The sequence below is a fragment of the Hyalella azteca genome, unplaced genomic scaffold (assembly GCF_000764305.2).
Source record: "Hyalella azteca isolate HAZT.00-mixed unplaced genomic scaffold, Hazt_2.0.2 contig16679, whole genome shotgun sequence".
Taxonomy (NCBI): Eukaryota; Metazoa; Arthropoda; class Malacostraca; order Amphipoda; family Hyalellidae; genus Hyalella; species Hyalella azteca.
The window spans coordinates 274714-294247 of record NW_025946489.1 but is presented as its reverse complement, the minus strand read 5'-3'; the positions used below and the strand labels follow the sequence as shown (position 1 = coordinate 294247).

At 38.8% G+C, this 19534-nt stretch overlaps 2 protein-coding genes across 2 annotated transcripts; both read right to left on the bottom strand.

The window, feature by feature from the left end:
* Positions 1 to 1673: 1673 nt before the first annotated feature.
* On the bottom strand, positions 1674 to 8591 carry LOC108667533. Its single transcript, XM_018154568.2, has 5 exons — positions 8265 to 8591; positions 7966 to 8032; positions 7133 to 7769; positions 3587 to 6949; positions 1674 to 3316 (listed from the first exon to the last, which is right to left on the bottom strand). Exons 1-5 carry the CDS (start codon positions 8500 to 8502, stop codon positions 2402 to 2404), a joined length of 5220 nt encoding a protein of 1739 aa, XP_018010057.1. The 5' UTR covers positions 8503 to 8591; the 3' UTR covers positions 1674 to 2401.
* A 5444-nt stretch (positions 8592 to 14035) lies between these two features.
* Positions 14036 to 18334, bottom strand: LOC108667526. Its single transcript, XM_018154560.2, has 4 exons — positions 18103 to 18334; positions 17154 to 17369; positions 16077 to 16211; positions 14036 to 15532 (listed from the first exon to the last, which is right to left on the bottom strand). Exons 1-4 carry the CDS (start codon positions 18241 to 18243, stop codon positions 15332 to 15334), a joined length of 693 nt encoding a protein of 230 aa, XP_018010049.1. The 5' UTR covers positions 18244 to 18334; the 3' UTR covers positions 14036 to 15331.
* Positions 18335 to 19534: the final 1200 nt, after the last annotated feature.

Sequence of the window (19534 nt, the reverse complement as noted above, 5' to 3'; positions counted from 1 at the left end):
TCGCCTTTTTAAATAATACGCTTCTGTTTTACATTAAAAAATAGAATGAGTTTTTACTTCCATCAGCCAATCACTGGCGGTTTTTCAAGCTAAACCCACCAATCGCTGAAGAGAAATACGTCTCTTCGTGTACTAAGGCCGATACAGTCACTTTTTCTAAATCGTCTTGTAACTTATCGCAAATGATTTTCATCATTCACTCCCCCAGATGATGATTCACCTTCATCTTTCACGGCTTTGACGGCCGAGGCTTCAACGCCGTAGCCCAATGTTCTCATAGATCGTTCACCACTTAGAAAAATCACTACGCCACTTTTCCAAAAATATTATAATTATTGACATAAACAGCTAAATTGAACACCCCTTAATCACTAAATAAAAATTTATAAATTATTCTGGGAGATCATTTACTCCCAGTTTGACAACCAAACGTCGCACAATAAAAAATAAACGAATCATTTGTTCAAATCGTGACACTTTTTGCACGGAAAATAGATACGCCTTAACGCTGAACCTGACTGGGTCAAGACGACTCTTACTAGGTCAAAAATTACATCGCTAACAGAACAAAATCTCATTCATTTCTATGAAGACATTCCACTTCTCTGAGTGCATCGCTTTTTGGACAAAAATCCGTCAATTTTTCTGCGGGCAGTCCATTACAAACGACGCAGCTGAAGTGCGCGACCGTGTCGCTGCGACACTTAGTCGCCGCTATCGCCATATCTCGGCCACCGCCAGCCGTAATATTTCCCACAGATTTCCTTGTGTTGCCAAAACATCGATCGAACTGCAGCAAAACTTGTGCGAATATTGCGGACCGTAAATTGAATTGATGCGGTTTTAGGCTTCAAGAAAATAAAAAAAATTTATCTGAAGCTTCTACAATTTTGAAGATAGGGAAAATATAAAATACAGCCTAAACCGATCCAAATTCCACTTATCTGAATACATATTAATTGTGCAAAAATGAATATGTCGCAAATAAATTTAATTATTACACGTTTCAGTACGGCCAGCTATTTAGTCACGTTGCGATCTTGCTCACTCGCTTCTTCATTCACTAAAAGACTGAAGTCATACAAAGGTCTATTTTACACGTCTGTCCTTCCGCCCCTCATCCCCATCCCCCAGTTGGTCGAGCAGGGGGTGATGGGGGGTGAGGGTAGGGGGTTGGGGGTGGCACCCCCGCCGAGCAGTCAGGAGTGCCCTTACTTAACCTCACAGGGGGAGCCTCGCTAGGCCTGCTGAGAGGCAAACCCCGTGTGTGACTGCTGGGGCCTGCTGAAGTGACTGCTGGGGCCAGTTGATGTGACTGCTGGGGCCTGCTGATGTGACTGCTGGGGCCTGCTGATGTGACTGCTGGGGCCTGCTGATGTGACTGCTGGGACCTGCTGATGTGACTGCTGGGGCCTGCTGATGTGACTGCTGGGGCCTGTTGATGTGACTGCTGGGGCCTGCTGATGTGACTGCTGAGGCCTGCTGATGTGACTGCTGGGGCCTGCTGATGTGACTGCTGGGGCCAGTTGATGTGACTGCTGGGGCCTGCTGATGTGACTGCTGGGGCCTGTTGATGTAACTGCTGACGCTGCTGATGTGACTGCTGGGGCCAGTTGGTGTGACTTCAAAGTCTACGCGCGTTAGCAAATTAATAGACTAAAAAAAATTGCATAAACTGCACTCATTTTATTGGAACTAATCATGAGTGACAGTAAATCATCCGGTTTTGGCAAATACGTCATAAAAAAATAGTTTTTCCTGTGTTGCAACAATAATAAGCGATGCATATGTGGCATGACTTAGAAGTTACGTTTTACAGTCAAATCATAGCTCGAACAATAAGAAAAACAAAATTAAATCATACAAAAATCAATCGACCCAAAGTCGAACGATCTAAAATGTGTTCCTCTTATTTATCTCCCCCCAAAAAAAATCCCAAAAAAAATACCATATCAGAAACAAATTTAATGTGAGAACATAGCGTTCAGAATGAACATGTACCACCAAAACATGAACATGTACCAAACATGAACACGTACCAAAACATGAAAATGTACCAAAACATGAACATGTACCAGAACATGAACATGTACCACCAAAACATGAACATGTACCGTACCAAACATGAACATGTACCAAAACGTAAACATGTATCAAAACATGAACCTGTACCACACATGAACATGTACCAAAACATGAGCAGGTACCAAAACATGAACATGTACCAAAACATGAACATGTACCAAAACATGAACATGTACCAAAACATGAACATGTACCAAAACATGAACATATACCAAAACAGGAACATGTACCATAATTTAAACATGTATCAAAACTTGAACATGTACCAAAACATGAACATATACAAAAATATGAACATGTACCACTAAGTTAGCAGCTACTCCTGAGTTAACTTATTCCTAACGGGCGTTCTGAACGGCATTCGCAGGACTGCTGGCGAGCTCGGCAGCGGCGACAGCGACTTCGGATTGCCATAAGAATTACGTAAATGGAGAATTTTTTTCTTGATCTCTTGCGATTTCAGCTGCGCTGGTGAATTCTCGGTCCCGACATCAGTGTTGCTATCAGATGACTTATAAAGATAAAGAGAACTTTGCTTAGCTTCGCCGAAAACGTTCACGGACTTCCCAGTCGCCATATTTTCAGCATGAGCAACTGATGCAGTTTTCTTACTAGAACCTCCTCTAACGAGTGAACTTTTTTTCTGCATTGCAAGCACATTGCTTACATTTTCTTCAGTAAGAGCTTTCCGCTGAGAAGAATCAATAATTTTTAATTTTGCTGAATCGATATCAGGATTTACCATTTTCATAGAGTTTGGTAGCGAAGACGTTTTCCTCTCTTCATCACTATTACCATGATACTTCGGTTGTACTTTATTTCTAACAAGCAGCGAACTGTCCTGGGACAAAGAAGTGTTACCAGCTATGCGAACTGAGGCGTCAGAATGACATTCGCCTGGCATTTCGTCGCTTATAACTACATCCACACGGTCACTGCACGCAATATTCTTTTTATCTTCCGCAAAATTGTCGCGGTGAAGCAAAACTGCATTGGATACCGAATTGCGGGACTCTGAATTCACATCAGTATTAGTTGAAACGCGTAACAGATCATGGTCGTTGGATTCTGTGAGTTTTTCGATTGTACCAGACCCAGTGATGGTCTGGGGTAGACCGATGCAATTCGTGGTATCTTGAGGAAACGGCAGAACTTTATTGTGTGATTCGATGGCACACTGAGGCAAGGAATCCATACCATTCATGTCCTGAATATATGCAAGATTATTCACCTGCGGGGATAAAATGGATTCAAAATTATTAACTTCGCACTGATACGTATAGAAGTCAACTCCGGGCACTTCATTTGACGTTATTATTAATATAATAATATAGAACCATTTGGGATATGAATCTCATGAATAATTAGTTAACGTTTGCATTAATTTTACTAGTACCATATTATAAATGCAGATATTAGGTTATTATATGTAGAATAATACAGAACGATTGAGGGTAAATTAATTAATAAGGGTAAATCATTAATAATTAGATTAGCTTACTTTTTGACGTTTGCAGTCCGTTTCGAGTTGCGGCGAAATTTTCCGCTTGTCTGCTACAGAATCTCTCGCATTGCTAGAAGAAGACGAATTTTCTGTTGCCATAATTGGGACAGTTGATGTTACTCCTGAGTTTTCAGTTTCCAAATTCCAGTCATCTTTTAAAAACTCTTCGGCAATTTCTGAGAACTGAGTGTCGAGAATAGCCTGCTCCTCATCAGTCAGAGTCCCTACGGGCGCGGGATGAGCGATATCACTTCCGTCCATTTGACTCGAAGTTCTCTTAGGAACAGGATAGAATACTTGTTTAGGTGTTCTATTACAATTTGTGTAATAGGACTCGGGTTCAGGTAATTTAGAGCTGACTCCTTTGATTCGCATTGGATCTACTTTATGTTTAATAAATTCCTTCTTGGAAGATTTTCCGGCAGTAGGCGTTTGGAAATTGGTTGAGCTAAGTAATTTATCAGTTTTTTTCATAATTTCTGGGGGTTTTTGCTCAGAGTTGGTCTCATCGAGGTTTTGCCATAGCATCTTGGCAGCTTGTACGGCTTTCTCACTCACGGAAACTGCCGAGCCAGCAGCTGTCTTGAAACCTTCGAATTTTAAATTAGCCATATTTGATGGACTTTTATGGAGTGCAAGATCAAGCTGATCGCATTCACGCGGCTGACATACCGCACTTTTCAACCTCTTCTCAGGAACTGACTGTGAAGAAGCTTTATCAAGGAAACTATTATTCTGAACCGAGTCCATATTAAAGCCTATTTTGTCTGTTGTAGATGCTTCAGTGGATGAAGAACAGTCATTCCACATGCGTTTAGCTTTTTCTAGCGCTCGTGCCGACGTTTGCACACTCTTGCCCCTCGCAGTTCTAAACCCAATGCAAGAAGTCCCTGATGAAGAAACGATTTCTTCGCTGGAATGAAATGTCTTCGCAAGGTTGGTTTGCGACTCGTGTTCAGTCACATTCTTCGTTACTTCGATCGTACTAGAAGACGCTGGAACTATAGGTAGGTTACGTTCATCAAAAATTCGATCACCTTCAACTTTGTTGTCAGTGCATTCATTCCACATTCTCACTGCTTTTTGAATAGCTGATTTGTTTACCTTTACTGTTAATCCAGAAGCTGTCTTGAATCCGACGGAATTATCAAGAAGTGCGGTTTGTAATTTATCGGCAGATGCAGTTTCCAAACAATTTTCGCGAACTGAAGGACTCACTGGAATTCTATTATTGACGCGAATATTTTTCATGTCTCGTGTTGATATTTCCGGAACAACGGCCTCATTTTCATTTACTGATTTGTGAGCAATTTGGGTATAACGTTCAGAAGCTTTATTTCCAACCATATTGATTTGAAGATCATTAATTTCATGCGACGATTGATTAGCAGCAAAAGATGCGTCTTTCCCAGAAATATTGTGCGATCCCGTAGGTACGTAGAACGATGCCGAGGAATCAAGCAGTTCTGTTTTTTCCAAGACTGAAGTTTGTTCAGGTTGCGGTATGTCACGCCAGAGACGTGATGCCTGAGCTACTGCCTCCTCACTCACGTGAACAGCAACGCCACGACCGGTGTGGAAAACCGAACAGGATGGTTTAATGGTGCGAGCTGGTGATGGTTCATGATGAGATTTATCAGAATCATAAGTAACGTTATTATTCGGTTGTTTATTTAATGCACAAGCGTTATTGCTTGGAAGGTTAGATTTTTTCATTTCATTTGAAGGAGTGGCAGTTATTTTTATATCATCGGGTGGCTGAATCAGGTCGTCGAACTCAACATCGCAGTTTCGTAAAATGTCGTCAACCTCGGCAAGCTCTTCAGAGTTCATGTAACTACGAGAACCAATTTTAGGTAATTTCGACTGAGACTCATTCTTTTGAGAAGCATTCTTGAGCATTTTCGGCTCATTTCTTTGACTTATGACCGGCGGAGTCAAATCTGCAACTCTGTCATCCTTTCGAGTAATGCTACTTGTAACGCAATTAGACACGTTTTCATTCTCAACTGATTTATATATATCTTTTGCACAGTTTTTAGATCCACCTGTCACGGTTTTCTCATCAATTTGCGTTTTCTTTTCAACAGATGGAACAACTATAGTAACATCAGACTCGATCAGACTACAGCCAAAAACCTCTTCGTGTAGAGAATCAGTTTTCTCGAGATTCTTGACGCGGCAATATGTTTCAGCAACAGGTGAGGGGTAAACGAAGCTGCGCTGAGGTGTAATTATTCTCTTGAGCATCTCGAGGTTGAGGGCCCCGCGAGCAGACAGCGATGGTGTGGCAGGAAGCTTGCGTTGCATGCCAGCAGCGCCTACTGATGAAGGAGTCACTAATACTTCAGTGGAGCTGTCAGCCTGAGGATCCATAACTGACTGCTTGTCATGACTCCTGTAAGCAGGCTCATTCACATGTTCATTTCTTATAGGAGTCATCAAAGCTTTTTTTTGTGAGTTAGATATCAATAAAATGTTCTTTTCTGAGTCTAGTTTTTGATTTCCAGATGCTTCATCAACTGCGTTGTCTGGTTTATGAACAGGACTCTTTTCTACTAGAATTAAGTTGCAAGTGTTCTGAATAGTATCTGATACCCCATTCGTATTGAGAACATTTTGTTCAACACAGAAATTGTTACGAGATATCTTTACAGGAAAGCATAGTAAATCAATAGGTTTAGGTTCGTCTGACGCACGATCCCAGGGTCTGAGCCGCTCAGCATAAGTAGCATCTCTATGGCTTGTTTCTTCACACTGAGTCAACTTGTCAAGATCGTTCAAGGGCTTTGTTGAACTGACTTGACTTTGAGGCTCTCGTTGAGCTTCTTCAACATGGACGGAATATTTCTTGGAGTCTTTACTAGCATAGATTTCGTTTTCGGCGGCTTTTTCCAATCGGTTTGCAAAATTTGTATCCTCCTTCCCTGGTGGGTTGAGGTTAAATCGAAGATTTGATTCAAGGGAGGGAGTACTGGTACTGAATGGTGCTCTGCGCACGCGATTCAAGGGGGTCCGTGAAGCAATAGTAGGAGACTTATTAAGTTCAGAAAGATCTAGGGGAACCTTTGGTAAATTAACCTCACATGGGCGCGGATCAGAAGATTTTTTGGCGCTCTCAGTAACTGCACGACAGCAAAGGTCAACATAGTTCGTTTCGGCGTCATCGTGGGACGAAGATATCAACGGCAGCTCGTTGCTCTTTCCAAAATAACGCTTTGAAGATTCGTTTACTGAATCGCAATTTTCAGTTGGAGTCCCGGAAACAGAGTCTTGGGATGCTTGCGGAGAACTCTGAAGAGATGTTTCAGAATTTTGCGATGAACCGTCCTCCTTGCTGAATAGAGACCGAGCAAGAATCTGTGAAAAAATAAATGCTTGAATACTTAAACACTTTCAGATAATCACAAGGTAATAGTAAAAGCAAAAACATTAGACACAGTGATTTCATTTACATTATTTTCTGATTTAGAACCGAGAGATCCTCTCACCGTACACCAGCAGACAATAAATATTTTTTGATGAAATCAGGCAATCATTTACCTTCACAGTAGCCTTCTTAGATCGTCGTCGAAGTTTTGGAGATACGGAGTCGAACACATGCAGATTGGCGTCAGTATTCTCGTCATCAGTGTGTAGCCTAACACTCATATCAGCATCAGATATAAACGATCCACCATTTTCAATCATAGAAATATTTTTGTTTCGCAGTGAAGAGGTTTCACATTGTACATAAGGGTCTTTACACTTAAGTTCTAAGTTGTAAGTACTTCCATGCATTGTGGGTACCCCTTCAATACGAGGCTTATCACGTTCCAAGCTGGAAGACATTTCAAGGAGCAAAGTTCTCTGGCCCGTTTTGCAGTAACATTCGTCAGAGATACAGGCTTTACACTGTGTCGAAACATTTTTTTGACAGGGCATTGGACTTGTAAATGCATCACTTTGGAGATTATTAGCATGATTTTTATCTTGATTATGAGGATTTATCTCATAATTTTGACGCGCATAGAGTGCATCGGTACAAGCAACAACCGAGGCATTACAAGGTTCTGGAAGAGATACATTACTGTTAGTTTTCAACGAAGTTTTACGACGAGGAGTTTCTAGAGCACTTGTCCACACAAAACTGTTGCTGGTGGAGTCAGCTCCAAGCTGCACTTTTAAACCTTGTGTTGTGCTGTTGATGAAAAAAAAAAATTAATCAATCTTTTAAAATAACATGATCAGAGAGTAAAATTTTTATGTCAGCAATGTTATTAAATTCTTTGAAGATAGAAAAAATTGGAATATTGCAAGTAAGATTTCAACAATAGTGTGGTACGGTATCACAAATATGAAGAAGGTAATACTATAACTTAACACTAGTGGCTTGCCTGGAATTGATAGAAGTACTGGGGCTCAACACATTAGTTTCCTCTTTGAAGCAAAAATCAGAAGACTCTGCAAATGGAGCAAACATTTTAATACATGGATCATGAGTCAGATATTAAAGTGCATTCATGTAGTATATTAAGTTATTATCATTCCATATATTTCATCATGTATTATTGTATTTTTTCACATGAATTCATTAGGTTTAATATATATAGGTAGGTATATTTATATATAAATATATTACAACATGTACATGGATACAAATGTAAACCTGTTGGATGAGAGACTGACTGTTTACCTCTATGGTAAGAACAGTTCCGTGATCTATCACTTGGATGGTTACCAGCTGCACTGCAGCCACAGACAGTTGAGCTGTAGATGCAATCTTGAAGAGAAGACAGTGAACAGTTCAAACTGTGCTGATGGCTGCAGGCAGTTGTATTGTGATGACTCACATCCTTGTTGGTTGTGGCAAGGGCTCTGGTTCGCAGAAGGCAAAGCCAATCTCCACAAGTAGATTTTTGGCGTGAAGACATGATTTGACACTGAGAATAAGATGAGGACAAACTAACACAATAAGACACTGAGTGTTATGGTCTTTTAGAGTCACAATGCCTACCTGTAAAATGGTTGGAGAGTTCAAGGTTAGATAAAATGTGTTCATACCATATGGACAATCCTGATAATTTAAAAATTTCGAATAGATAGCTCAGCAATGCCAACTAGAAAAACATTATAAAAACTATCCCTTAACGTGTATAATAACTACACTTTTTCTATGATGTTTATAAATACTTGCCAAAGTATAAATTGGCTAACCTTGAAAACATTCAAAAAACACCACAGAAGGCATATAATTATTTTGTTAAGGCTGCATTTAGCTCGCCTCAAATATTAATTTAATCAACACATTTTTCATTATTGTCAACTAGGTATTATGAGGTACATTTATACCTACACTTAGCAAAGTACCTTCAAATCAAAGATATGTAGGTGTGCATGTACATTCTGCAGATACTGCTTTCAACTTGCTTCTTGTCAACATGAAACAAAATACTTGCCAGAACTACATCTAACTAAAATTTTCTCTATCAATTGATTACCACATACATGAAACTTATGAAGCTCTTTTGGTATTTTTAAAAACAATATTAGAATTTGTCTACTCATTACTGAAATTTTGCAGCTTGAGAGTGACAAATGTTTATTAAATCTGGAACATTGCCCCAATCATGCAATTTTGTGATCAACTTGACTGGAGGTGATTCATCTAGCAGGAATTTTACAGCTCCAAAAATGGGTAAAATGCTAATGTCAAAATTGAAAAAATCAAATTTTTCAACAAATATGACAGCTCCATTAGGGCAAAAGGCACCTGTAAAGGAGATCAAAATGCCATGCTTGCAGCCAATTTCAACCAGTTTTATCACAAATGCTAGATTTTTCCTTAAAAATTATGCAAACAATAAGTTTTTGCCTCTAATTTTTAAAACTCTGCTTTTAAGCAATAGTTTTTACCTGCAATTTTTGGCAAATTTTGTCCCAAAATACCATCAAATGGGGTAATAAGGGATGGTTTTGAGCATTTTGTGTTAATAACTTCATGTCATGAAACATTTCATAAATAGTCTGGGCTCATTTTAAAAGCCACTGTGAGGGCTATCATATGGCAACTTTAAGGGGAGCGTCTCCCGAAAAATCGAAAATTTTCACTTTTTGGGGTTTTACACTCATTTTAAAGCTTAGAAAATTACGCTTCTAACGAGACTAAACTTGTCTCTCTACGTCGTCTGGTTCTCGTACACCAGCCAACAGAAGCAAGCCGGTACCGCAAGCTCAGTGCATCGACAGCGGTCGTGAGAGAAGTAGTGTGTTTATCAGTGCGCCTCTAAAACCCGACGTCGTGACCGCTATAGCTGCCTGTGGATCTTTCCTAAGATGCCTAAAGTGAAGAAAAGTAATAGGCAAGGACGTATTTAATGCTAATTAAATACCGAGCCAGGGATCCAGAGCCAGGCACTGGATAAATTTCAATACATTTTGTTATTTAATATATTATATTTTTTTCTTTCCTTTTTTCGAAGTACAATTTCTTCTCATAGTTTTCAAGCTACAGCAATGAAACTTATACCATTGGATGCGCAAGAAAAAGATCTAGAGAATGATTTTTTTCGAAAAAATCACATGAACAAAAATGTCTTAGAATTCTGTTTTACATATGTGTACCAAATTTCAGATTGATCCCTCTGTAAATTACTGAGATACATTTTTAGGGAGACGCTCCCCTTAAAAAAATTCCATATGTTAATAGTAAGGTGCCAGACACAAAATAAAAGCATCCCAAATTACCCCAGGCAACAGGGTAGTCTGGGACACTTGAAATAAAACTGAATTTTAATGTTTGAAGCAAGAGAATTCACTCTAACAAGAAGAGATCATGAAAAACATACTTGAAACAGAAATATTTTAGTGATAATAATCATATTTTTGGGAGAAATAAATCATAGTTAAGGTTAATTACTTTTCACTCTATGTTGCCCAGTGCACAATTCTATCAATGAGTCACTATGACATTCTATGCACAATTTTATGATGCTCAACGTCCATTGTCCAAGTCACCAATGATGCACTCCAGTGTGCAGAGGGTGCAAGCAGCACCGCCAAGACATGGTTTTTCAGCCAAAAGCGTTGCCCGCCATTTTCAAGATCCGTCACCGGGTAATTTTTAATAAGTGCTGCAAGCAAATTTGATAGTATATCTTTTATTATCCACGCACCAGAACACTTACACACAACGCAACTCATTTCCGGACAAGCTTCACTGCATCCTGATCCTTCTGGCATACCAAAAACCTTACTGTGTACGCTTGCAGTCCTTCAGATTACCAGTAATTTCAAAGTTATTTCTCATATGCAATAGTTGCAATCCAAATGTGTCGGCAAGATCTTCAGAAGGCGTAAATTTTGCCACCAAGCCAATGTGTTGCCAAAGAACTTGCGATATTCACCCACTTTCTGCACAGTGGATGCACTAGGTAATTTTTTGTTAAGTGAATTTTTTTTTGCTGAGCCTGAGTGACGGAAAATGGTAAATGTAATCAAAATTTTCTGGTGTCAATTGATTTTTTATTTTTTTAACTGGAGCTTTTGCTATTGCTGGTCAATGTTCTACTGTAAATGAATTATTAGGGGTGTCAGGTGTCCTTTAATACCCTTGGAGTTTGGACCTTGGAGGGTGTCCCTTATTTATTACCTTGTCTTGCTGAAATGGCTGCCATTTTTTCTTGGAATCAATGGAATGAGATACGCAAAATGTTGCAAATTCTGTTAATCACATTTGTAAGCCTGGACTAAGCCAATACCTATGTGTAACTTTTATACAAGTAAAATTTTTTAATTTCATTTTAATACTTCTTTTGCTACAGACTTTAGCAGAGGTACTTTTCCAAAATCTCACTGTTCCCACTCTTTTTAGGGACTTTTAGAGATAGTTAATATATAATTTCTTTCTTACTTGCTTTATGCAATACCGTAAAATGGGGTAACTTAGACCACTTTTTTTTATAAATGATGCCCTTTTTTTTACTAGCTAAATTAAACTTGAATTGAAACATACAAAATACAGGTCAATACTCTAGCTTTACTCACCATAAATTGCTGGCTCCTGCCTCCCATAGTCTTTATGTAATTTAAAAAAAGTGATGGTCTTTGTTACCCCAGCTCTTGGGGTAACTTAGACCGGGTGGTAAAATCAATTATTTTTTTTGTAAAATAACTCCAGGTTTTGGTGCATTGTAGTAGAACTCTTCTAGTTACATATGCAAATGACAAACTTGAGGAAAGTGTCATAGTTTGCAAATGGGGGGCGCTAAAAAAACGAAAAGTGGTCTAAGTTACCCCGCCGGTCTAAGTTACCCCATTTTACGGTAACCGAGTTAGTCTGAGTATACTCAGGCGGCCAGGCCTCGGCTTATTCAGCTATAAGGCTAAAGGCTACAGCAGTACCACTGCGCAGAGAGTGGATGAATATTTCAAGATGTTGTTGTTGTAATTGCCCATCCTGGTAGTGGCAACTAGGTAAGGGAGGGGGTGATCTTTCACCCCCTCAAGATCTTTGGCGACGCTTCACTAGCAAAATTTATGCCTTCAGAAGATCTTGCCGACACATTTAGATTTAAATTCTTGCATTTAATATATTTGTCGGTCTTCGGCCAACTATTTAGAAAAAAAGTAAGGTTTCCGCCATTGTATATCACCGTATATGGCTTCTATGTAAATGTAATAGCGCAAGTCAGTTAGTCTGCAATAGGTTACAAAATGTTTTACAAGCAAAGTAAATTATCAAATGCAAGCTTTTCTATGAAATTCTATCAAGTATCATCATGCGACCTGCGGGTGAGTGCGGGAGCGCGGTGCGTGCCGCCATTGGCATTAGCCCGTTATTGCCACCTCCCGGCTCAGGACGGCTCCCACGGTCCCACCTCCCAGGCGGTAGGCCGATGCCCAGGCCCAGCCTGTCCTGAGTGTCCTCTGTGAGACTGTGACTCTGTCATGGGCGATTGGGTTTGGGCTCAACTCAAGTCTCAACCGCTCGTGGGTCTGCCCGTCTGGGTCATTGCAGATTTCCCGCAGATTTCAATTTTCAAGTTGACGCCAGTAAGAGGTTTATCCACAAGAAAGGAGACAAAAATACTCAGATATTTCAGAAAATCAACAGTTGCTGGAGTGTCACTTAAATTGCATTTCAATTAATTTAAATCAAAATTCACATTTTGGCTTACACAAAGTTAGGCTTACAAATTGAATTTTTTCTCCTTATTCTCAAAAAAATAATAGCGGTATGTCAATGTATGGGGTGATTTCAGAAAATGAGACTCCTTCAATGATTATGAATTTCATACTTGACTTAAAGTGAGAATTGGTCTTTCACGCCAAAACATAAAATAATTTGGTTTGTGAAAAATGCTAAAATGCTGTGTAAGCAAAGGTAGTAAGGTTCACAAAGTCCCATCAATCACACGCGCAAATGTGCAGCCAGTGCAGTTTCCGCAAAACATGGTTAGGGAACCTTGATCGCTCACTTTTTTTTATCGTTCAGTGGTCGGAAACTTGTTAAGATATTTGTTTTCGTTGTGCTCTTAGTGAACAACATATCCAGAAAGAACTATGTCGTTTTTCAGTAGGCCCATTTTAATAATAGTTGTAATGTTAGTTAACGATCCTTGCTATGGTGCTTGGCTCGTTATTTTGCTACTGATCAAATTACAATCTCAGACAGGAGTCTAGGTTAATTTCCGGTGGTGGATTGATCTCTCAATGGCTTACAATTTAGTAATTTACTTTCACTTAGTTTTGAAGCGTCCGAAAAACCACCTAAACTTGGTCCAAAAGTGAATGAGTATGTGAAAATTTACGTTAGGGGCTACTCACGCTAGTATCTAGCAAGCCAATGACATTTGTTATGTAATTTTCACAATATAAAAGTTGATACGAAGCGTAATATCCAAGTACACTGAGTGCTACTCTTTCACAATATGAACAAATACAACTGGCCACTCACCGCCATGAAGAATCGGCAACAGGCCATGGGCCTATTTCTTCAATGCCGACACTTCTATTTTATTCTATGAACCGTACTATCAAAAATATATCAGAGTTCGTAGCTCTGTCAGCCAATCACTGGTGGATTCTAAAGCTAAACCTGCCATTACTTAGGCCGCTGCGGGTACTAAGAACGCGAATATCATGTGTACTTAGAACGCGACGCGTACTTAAGCGGGTTTTGCTAGTATATAGATAGCCCCAGGAGCACCGACCTGCGATTGGCCGCAACTTGCTCATAGCCTCTGAAGCAGCCAATACTCCTGTACACGAGCAATATTTAGTGGCGGATAGGACAAGCCAGTTATAGTGGCAGACACAACTGGCCACATGTGGATGCAACTCTCAATAGCTCGTCTCCATCAATGGTTTATATTTCAGATTACGAAAATTGTTATAATAAGTGAATCATAAATTTAGAGCCTAATAATGGTAATACAAACAATAAAAACTGATAAATATGTTTTATTTAAGGATTACATTTATGAAGACTGAGTTGAAAACGCACCGCATAGCTCCAGTGGGTCTCGAGACCTCAAATTTTACTCTGACCGAATGATTTTATATTCTTTTCCGCAACAGCTAGGGTCATAATAGTACAACTGATGGCAGTACGTGTAAAATAGCAAAACAAATAGTACAACTAATTGCAATTTACAACAGATGGTAGTATTATATTACAACTGATTGTAAACAATATTACAACTGATTGTGGTATAACAGCACAACTGGTGGCAGTACGTGTAAAATAGTACAACTGATGGTAATACGAGTGAAATAATAGTACAAATAGTACAACTGATAGCAGTTTACAACTGATGGTAGTATGATATTACAACTGATTGTAGTATAACAGCACAACTGATGGTAGTATGATATTACAACTGATTGTAGTATAACAGCACAACTGATGGTAATGCGAGTAAAATAATGGTACAAATCTTACAACTGATAGCAGTTTACAACTGATGGCAGGATAATATTACAACTGATTGTAGTATAACAGCACAGCTGATGGTAATACGAGTAAAAAAATAATATAACTAATCACTGATACGAAAAATAAATTGTGTAAGCGAAAATAGTATCATAGTAAAAGTGATGGTACACGTCCACCTATAGTTCATATAATACAATATGATACAACAGAAGTCGCTCAATATCGAACTAGAAAACAATTGACGATCAATATAAAACTAGCGATTATATTGTTTGACATCAGCAAGGCTGAAATTAAAACTATAAACGGAACTGAAATATAATCTCATCTTTTGATATTTAAGATAGATTTATTTAAATTATAATATATTATGTAATATGCTCTATAATTTTGACTACTTGATATATAAATAAATTTACAATGTATTATAATGTAGATGTAAATACATTATACTCTCAATTTCTGGTGAGCTGCACTTATAAGATTGATTCCCTGATCAAAATGAAGTACGTAGCAGCAGGTGCAAGACCTCGAAATTCCAGCGAGGTCATAAACATTTAATATTCCTTTTGTAGTGCTAATAAAACAACGAAAATATGACCAAGTGCTTGGAAGAATGAGAAGCTCAATAATCTTTGGAATTTTTGAACTGCTGGTTATTTAGCCAGTGACCCAGTGCTTGGATGGAAGAGTGAGAAACTCAATAATCTTTGGAAGTCTTGAACTGCTGGTTTTTCCAGCGAGTTCATAAAACATTCAATATTCCTTTTGTAGTGCTGATAAAACAACTAAAATATGACCAAGTGCTAGGAAGAGTGAGAAGCTCAATAATCTTTAGAAGCCTTGAACTGCTGGTTATTTAGCCAGGATCCAAGCTGTTTAGTGAGGACTCCCAGCTTCTTGATGAGGTAGTCTGCCTGCACGATCTGCTGCTCTGTTGCCTGCAGCATCTGCAGCCTCGCCTCCTCCTGCCTCGCCGTGCGAGCCTCCACCTCCTGCACCAGTTGCCCGCACAGTCCCTCAACCTGTATGAAACATCTCGCTCCATTTATTTCTAATTAACTTATGAATCACAGGAGCTGTGTTGTTGGGTTGTTCAATAGCTGAGTTCTCCAACCCGGCTATAGACTAAGAATTTGTGAATCATTCATGACTATCTTAACACTATAAATACTGCAATGCGAGTACAAAATTTGAATATTTTATAGTTCAAAAGTTACCTAGACAATTAAAATAACACGACACAATAATGAATGATATATGATACACGACGCAATGGCGCTAGTCATTATGCCCATGTCAATGATATTGCGGATTATTGCCTTTAGTAAGGTTACTTTAGCAGCTTAGTAAGGTGCTATTACACGGGGAAAGTATTAGCCGATAGTGGTAGCGGCAAGCACTTTTTACTTCGAAATTTTGGGTAATTTATATTATTTTTTGACAAGATTTTGATACTTAAAAATATAAATTGCTAATTTTTCTTCAAATTCTTAGCCCGATATCAGAAGTTAAAAATACTAAGGTCACTGAGGACAACGAATGTTATATAGGAAAACAGCAACAGACGGTGGATGTGAGTCGCTCCTCCACGCAGGCCATGAGGTTCTCGCGCTTCTGGCGCAGCTCGTCGATGTTGTCGAGCACAGTGTGGGTGTCGTGCTCAAGGCGGGCGGTCGTGTGCTCGCTTGCTTCAGACCCAACCTGTCACACCCCAGGCAGAAATCATGCAATGTTTTCCTAAGGTAGATAATTAGCTCTGGCAGGCCTACTGATTAAGATCACTAAGGTTGGAGCAGCGAGTGAACGGATCAAAATCTGCAGAAAGTCATGCAAAATTCTTGTCAAAATCAGCAAGGCGATTAAGAATCGTCGATAGGCTAACACAGCCTTGTCATAAATGACAGTGACACCACTATATTATTTATGATATAAGCGTTATAGAATAACATTTATTTATGGAATAAAATTAAACATTTGAATAATTTTTATTTAATTTATAGAATAAAATACAATCCGCCTGGCTAGGCCCTAGCTAGGTGGCTTCTTTTGCTGTAAATGCGAGTCAATTGAATGCATGCACAGAGTCGTACACACGCACGTATCAATTGTTTTATGTAGTCAGAGCCTTTCGTTTCATTCTAAACAACGTATTCGTAGACATTTTGCACGCTTGTGCTACAACTACGTCAGAAGTTGTGACGTTGATGGTAATGTCTTTTATCGTTTAATGCTACGTAAAAAAATCGAAATGATAGGATCACCAGAATTAAAATTTTGATAACTTCGTATATGGTGAAACACGCGCACAAATTATACCAATAATTACCGCGATCTCAAGTGTAGAAGTTGCGGAAAATAAAACTTTAAAATATTCCAGATACAATAGAACGAATAGATCATGCAGCCATAAGAAACTAGCAAATTGAATGGTTTCACATTATTTATTAATTTGCATTCATAATTCTAACATTATAATTCAAATAACTTTAATTTAATATACTATCCGCCAACGTGCATTTACTATGATTTAGGTAGTTTTGCAACTTCTGCAGCATTTTTGGATTAGCCGTGTTTAAGCCGGTGCTTATAATTGTAATTATATCATCCACAAAACAAGCCCATTTAGTAAGCAAATTTACTCACCACAATTGCCCCGAAGTTTGCCGGGTCAGCATGAAACTGCGAGAGCCCATGGATGTCAGCCAGTAGTGCTGACCGTGCCTCAGTCAGCTTGGCGGTAGTTTCCTTGCCAGAGGAGAGTTCGCCGTCGATGGCGCTGAGAAGTTCCTGCAACTCAGCGTTGCGCGTAGCCACGAATTCTCCCAGGTCAGCGTTAAGCTGATTCAATGCTTTCGGCACCTGAAAACAGTGAAGTCTATGGTTAAACGTGAGTCTTTTGCATTCCAATTCACTGTGAATAAAACTGAGCTTGAACAATAATAACGAGGCAAATACTTTGAGAGAAATCGTTCAGAGACATTGATCAACTCAATAATTCCATTAGAATTCTCATCGTTAGTCTCAAATTTGATTCTGAGTCGACCGAGTACGGCTAAGGTGACGCTAAATTTGTGATTGATAAAACATTCGTAACGGTTGAGTAGAGATGGAGATCTATACTGTATGATGAACTATACTATAGATCTATATAGATGAAGTTGATGAACTATACTAGTATATACAGTATATAGATCTATACTGTATGATGGTGTATGAACAGTTTTTGAAAGTTGGCTATTCAGCTTGAACTGGTACGAACTTCGACTTATGCATCAACATGTATGAAAATTTCTTGTCTTCTCCACACACAATCAGACATATTCTTCAGATATATATACATCTGAGTTTGACTCTGACATCGGTAATTCAGACACATCGTCTAAATCACTTGGTGACTACGGTAGCTATACGGTATGCAAGACAGGCAGCTGCTACTGACGTGACATATAATTGAATATATAATCTAAGCATATGCTTTATTTTCATTCACAATTTAAACATCGAATTCAAAAATCATAATGGTTAACTTAATATCATTTTCATCTTCTTGGAGATCCGTTGTTACTTAAATTTAAATACAACAATAACTCACCAATCTCTCACGCAATTGTTGCGTCCATTTTTCAGCTAGAAGAATCCGCTCCTTCTTCAACGCTTCGAAGCTTTGGCGCATTTCTGACAATTTTGAGTGGAACGATCTTATTTGATCTTCAGGATCAATTGCTTCCATCATGAATAGATGTCTTAAAAAGAGTATCAAACGGACTAAGGTTTTCTTCCTCACAAACTGACAGCTTACTTCGTTCCCACGTTTCGCCGGCGAGTGAAACGATCTGTGTTCATCTGTGTGTCAATTGTCACGAGGCAGAGGAAAACATTTTTCCCTAAGTAATTCACGTGCTTAAAATGCTTCCCAGTCCGAAAATTTGCCTTATCTTGCAAAAAATTATTGTGTTCGGTTAAAAAAAAAACACCAGTTTCGCTTATGCCATGTTAATATCATTTTCATTGTAACATTTGATTATGATAAACACGACTTGTTCCCATTTATAAATTGAGTATTCGGTTTTAGAATTACCGATCAATTCACAGATTATGTAATACTAAATATTCGCTGACTCCCAATTAGCTTTACATTTATAAATTATAATTTGCACCAAATTTTAAACAAACCCTCAGCTTGTGTTTGTGCCGCGCGTAATTTTTAGATTTGGGCTTAATATCATTTACATTTATATGGATGATCGGGTGTGCATTACCAGCGATCCCGACTAAATAAATAAAATACATAACCATAGCACGAGCAAAATACTTTCGGTGTATGCATTACAAGTTTATCCAGTTGGCAGAAGTTTAAAAGATATTTAAAAAAAAAACTCCTTTAAAAGAATGGCTGAAATCATTCCACTAAACCATCCACGGAAATGTTAATGCGTGCGTATGGAGCTGAGACTTGAGAAAAGTCATATCTTAAAAAAATAAAGTCATTAAAGTCATATTTCTCACTTAAAAGCGTAGATTTGTTTCGGATTTTAATTTAGGTTCAGAAACCAGCAGAGGAAACGTGACAGATGTGTCATGGAGAGCCAACTTTTTATAAAAATTTGCACCAATTTACTTCTGCATGTAAATATTGTCAAAGTCATATCTTTTTAGGATTCAAATGCCAATTTTTATATAGTTGATCAATTAAAAACAAAAACTATTTACCCTAATCATAAATTAGTTGTAATAGCACTTCATGGTTTAACTCTAAAGGTGCTTGCTTGTACACGGAGATAGTGCAGACGGCGGGAACGCAGCCGTGCACCACAAATTTTGTACACAAATAAGCCCTGAATCGAACGCCTTGGATCTTTCCGGACATCCACCAATCAGCCGTGAATGGAATCTGCTATCCGTAACCGATCATTGACATCCTTCTGCTTTGAATATATTGAGCTCCACACCCCCCAGACACGAGGTCGAATAGCCTAGGGTCGAATGGCCGTCCACCACTGAACGTTGCGTCGAAGCATCACTGG

What these genes read in the sequence shown, in the direction of transcription:
- LOC108667526 (XM_018154560.2), bottom strand. Translation starts at nt 18,243, where the DNA reads ATGATGGAAGCAATTGATCCTGAAGATCAAATAAGATCGTTCCACTCA. An exon ending in CAAACTTCGGGGCAATTGTG is followed by an intron (nt 16,212 to 17,153) that starts GTGAGTAAATTT and finishes GGGGTGTGACAG; the next exon opens with GTTGGGTCTGAAGCAAGCGA. An exon ending in AGGAGCGACTCACATCCACC is followed by an intron (nt 15,533 to 16,076) that starts GTCTGTTGCTGT and finishes TGTTTCATACAG; the next exon opens with GTTGAGGGACTGTGCGGGCA.
- LOC108667533 (XM_018154568.2), bottom strand. Translation starts at nt 8,502, where the DNA reads ATGTCTTCACGCCAAAAATCTACTTGTGGAGATTGGCTTTGCCTTCTG. An exon ending in GAACTGTTCTTACCATAGAG is followed by an intron (nt 8,033 to 8,264) that starts GTAAACAGTCAG and finishes CTCCATTTGCAG; the next exon opens with AGTCTTCTGATTTTTGCTTC. An exon ending in CGGACTGCAAACGTCAAAAA is followed by an intron (nt 3,317 to 3,586) that starts GTAAGCTAATCT and finishes TTATCCCCGCAG; the next exon opens with GTGAATAATCTTGCATATAT.